The sequence below is a fragment of the Montipora capricornis genome, chromosome 14 (genome assembly GCF_036669925.1).
Source record: "Montipora capricornis isolate CH-2021 chromosome 14, ASM3666992v2, whole genome shotgun sequence".
In the NCBI taxonomy this organism is placed as follows: domain Eukaryota; kingdom Metazoa; phylum Cnidaria; class Anthozoa; order Scleractinia; family Acroporidae; genus Montipora; species Montipora capricornis.
Window position 1 is genome coordinate 4,623,353 of NC_090896.1, and position 2,500 is coordinate 4,625,852.

Here is a 2,500-nt window from a genome sequence, read left to right on the forward strand (position 1 = left end):
CTCGGGTTTCCTATGGGTGGTGCTTACTAATACAGGGATATTTTTGCGCGGCTCGAACTATCGGAGAGAGCAGAACTTAGTAAGTGCTCTTGGTATCCAAAAAGAAAATTTGGGGTAACCACGCGTTTTTCAGAGATAATTAAGTTTCAATTAGGCCATACATTGCTCTGTATTTTAAAGCTTTTTACAAATATTGTTGGTTAATTAACTTCGAAAAATGCGTGGTTACCCCCAGTTTTCTTTTTGGATTTCAATAACACTTGTTAAGATCTCCTTTTCCCGCATATTCAGTAAACCGCGCAAAATACCTTTGAATTAGTAGGCACCGTCCTTAATGTTAACAATTTTATGAACAAAGGTTGTAGGACCAGTAACGCTAAGGTTTATAGTCCTTATTCGCGAGAGGATTTGCAAAAGCAGTTCTTTCTCCTTTGTTTTTGCGACCCTGAAGGCTGCACTTATGTCTAGAAATGTACCTAATTAGATGCAGGCCCAATTTTGACATCCAACACGGTGTCCCTCGACGTTAAGCCTTTGTTTCCCATTTCTAACAATAAGCTAAGGGTAAAGGTTAGCGTTATCTTTAGCTTCGGGTAAATGCAGCTGTTTAGAGTGGTTTTCAATTAAGTCTCGAAAGTGATTGGTTCAAAGTGCTCGCGTCTCTTTTTTTCAGCCAATCAGAAGTGAAACAAAAACCAATCGTGGCTCGCGCGTGCACATTTTCGCGCGCTTTGTGTCGGCTACGTGTAATTACTGCGAGTTTTGATTGGTTTTCCTGGATTGTCTCCGTCCTTTTTGATTGGCCAAAGTAATTACTTTGGTTTTGGTTTTATGGCAGTTGATTGAAACTCGCTCCATTATATTTTTGAAGAGCAGCATTTGGGGGACATTTTGTGACGTTAATAGGTCATTTCTGAGTTCATGTCCTCCTCCTCATCGAAGTGAGTCTAAGTGCGAAGTGTTTCTTATGCAAATTAATTTTCATTCACATGCAAAGTAGAACTAATTACCATTGCAAAAACTTCCGCACTCAGACTCGCTTTGAAGAGGAGGTAGACATGAACTCGGAAATGCCGGGCCTATTGTTTGTATTCCGAGACACGAGTGATGTTGAAGTTAGGGACGTGACGCTTAAATGAAATCCGCGTGCGTCTAATTAGGTCATTTCTGGACATATCTGGAAGGCTGATACGGCTTGAGTCCTCCGCACAGTAATCAGAGCTCTACCAATTGATCAATTGGTCTCCATCTTGATTATACGGCACCGTTGTCAAATCCAAAACCACTGGGTTGTGCAATCATCTTTGCCGGCCCCGAACGGTGAGAAACAAGGTATTTTATATAACAATTAACTAATGGTTGAGTGTTTCCTGATAGGAAAAATATATTCCGTCAGCTTTGTGCGCTGAATTGGATTTTAGAGGGAATGTCACAGGACCAGCGGCCTCCTGTGATGCCACCAATTACAAGTTGCTGGAAACTCAAGTAAGTGTACTGTGCTTGCAAATTAGAAAGACTAGTCATTCAATCGCTCACTTACTAACTCGCTCGATCATTCATTCACCCAGTCCCAGTTTGTCGTCAGTCAGTCACTCACTCACTCACTCACGCACGCACTCACTCACGCACTCACTCACTCACTCACTTTCTGTAAACAAACACTAAATACCCCATGGTACACAGAGAACATTGCCTGTAGGGCAGAACTTGGACGGTACCCTTTAAGTATAGACATAAAAGCTTCAATATTTAGTTACTCGCTTAGATTACAGCATAAAACAGTCAACCCTCTATTAAAGGAAGCCTTTCATCACGCAAAAAGTCACAGCCAATTTTTTGATGTATTAAATAATGACGAAACTATACGAATGCACTCTATAGGCAATACGTCAAGCCAACTACACATTAAGAATGCTCGTTCCTCCATAAAGAATCAGCTTAAAAAGGACTACATTCGAAATTGGCTGAAGGCTCGCAACAACACTTCCGAAGGCTCTAGAGAGAAATTTACACACAAAGAAGTCAAATTCGACTACCAATTGGAAGACTATCTCAAAACTATCAGAAACCCAGCACATAGAATAAGTATGACAAAATTGCGTCTGGGGGTTCATAGCTTGCGAATACAGACTGGGAAATACGAAAATAGAGGTGCACCAATCCCAGTAGATGGAAGAACGTGTTTAGTCTGCAATAGAGGCTATATAGAAGATGAGCGGCACTTCTTGATGTATTGCCCAGGGTACGATAACATTAGAAATGAGCTCCATTCTCTCCTTTCAACACACGATGTTGTTTTCAAAAGCCTTAATGATGAGGATAAAATACGGTATTTACTTACCCTAGAAAACGAAAGCACTTCAAAGATAATAGGTAAATACACATATTTAATGTTTCAGAAGAGAAAAGACTTCCTAAATGCAAAATAATTAAAATAATAATTTTATACCAATTGTATTACAAGTAATTGTATGATCTTTTTAGTTAATTAGTTATTCTA

General features: G+C 39.8%; 1 protein-coding gene across 2 annotated transcripts in view; it reads left to right on the forward strand.

Annotated features, from left to right (window-relative positions):
• The window catches only part of LOC138033609 (uncharacterized), a 32,051-nt gene that overhangs the window by 11,693 nt on the left and 17,858 nt on the right, over nucleotides 1–2,500 (forward strand). For both annotated transcript variants that reach the window (XM_068881401.1, XM_068881402.1), the window contains exon 10: nucleotides 1,378–1,485. In XM_068881401.1, coding sequence (XP_068737502.1) covers nucleotides 1,378–1,485 — 108 coding nt within the window. The remainder of the gene's footprint in view (nucleotides 1–1,377; nucleotides 1,486–2,500) is intronic.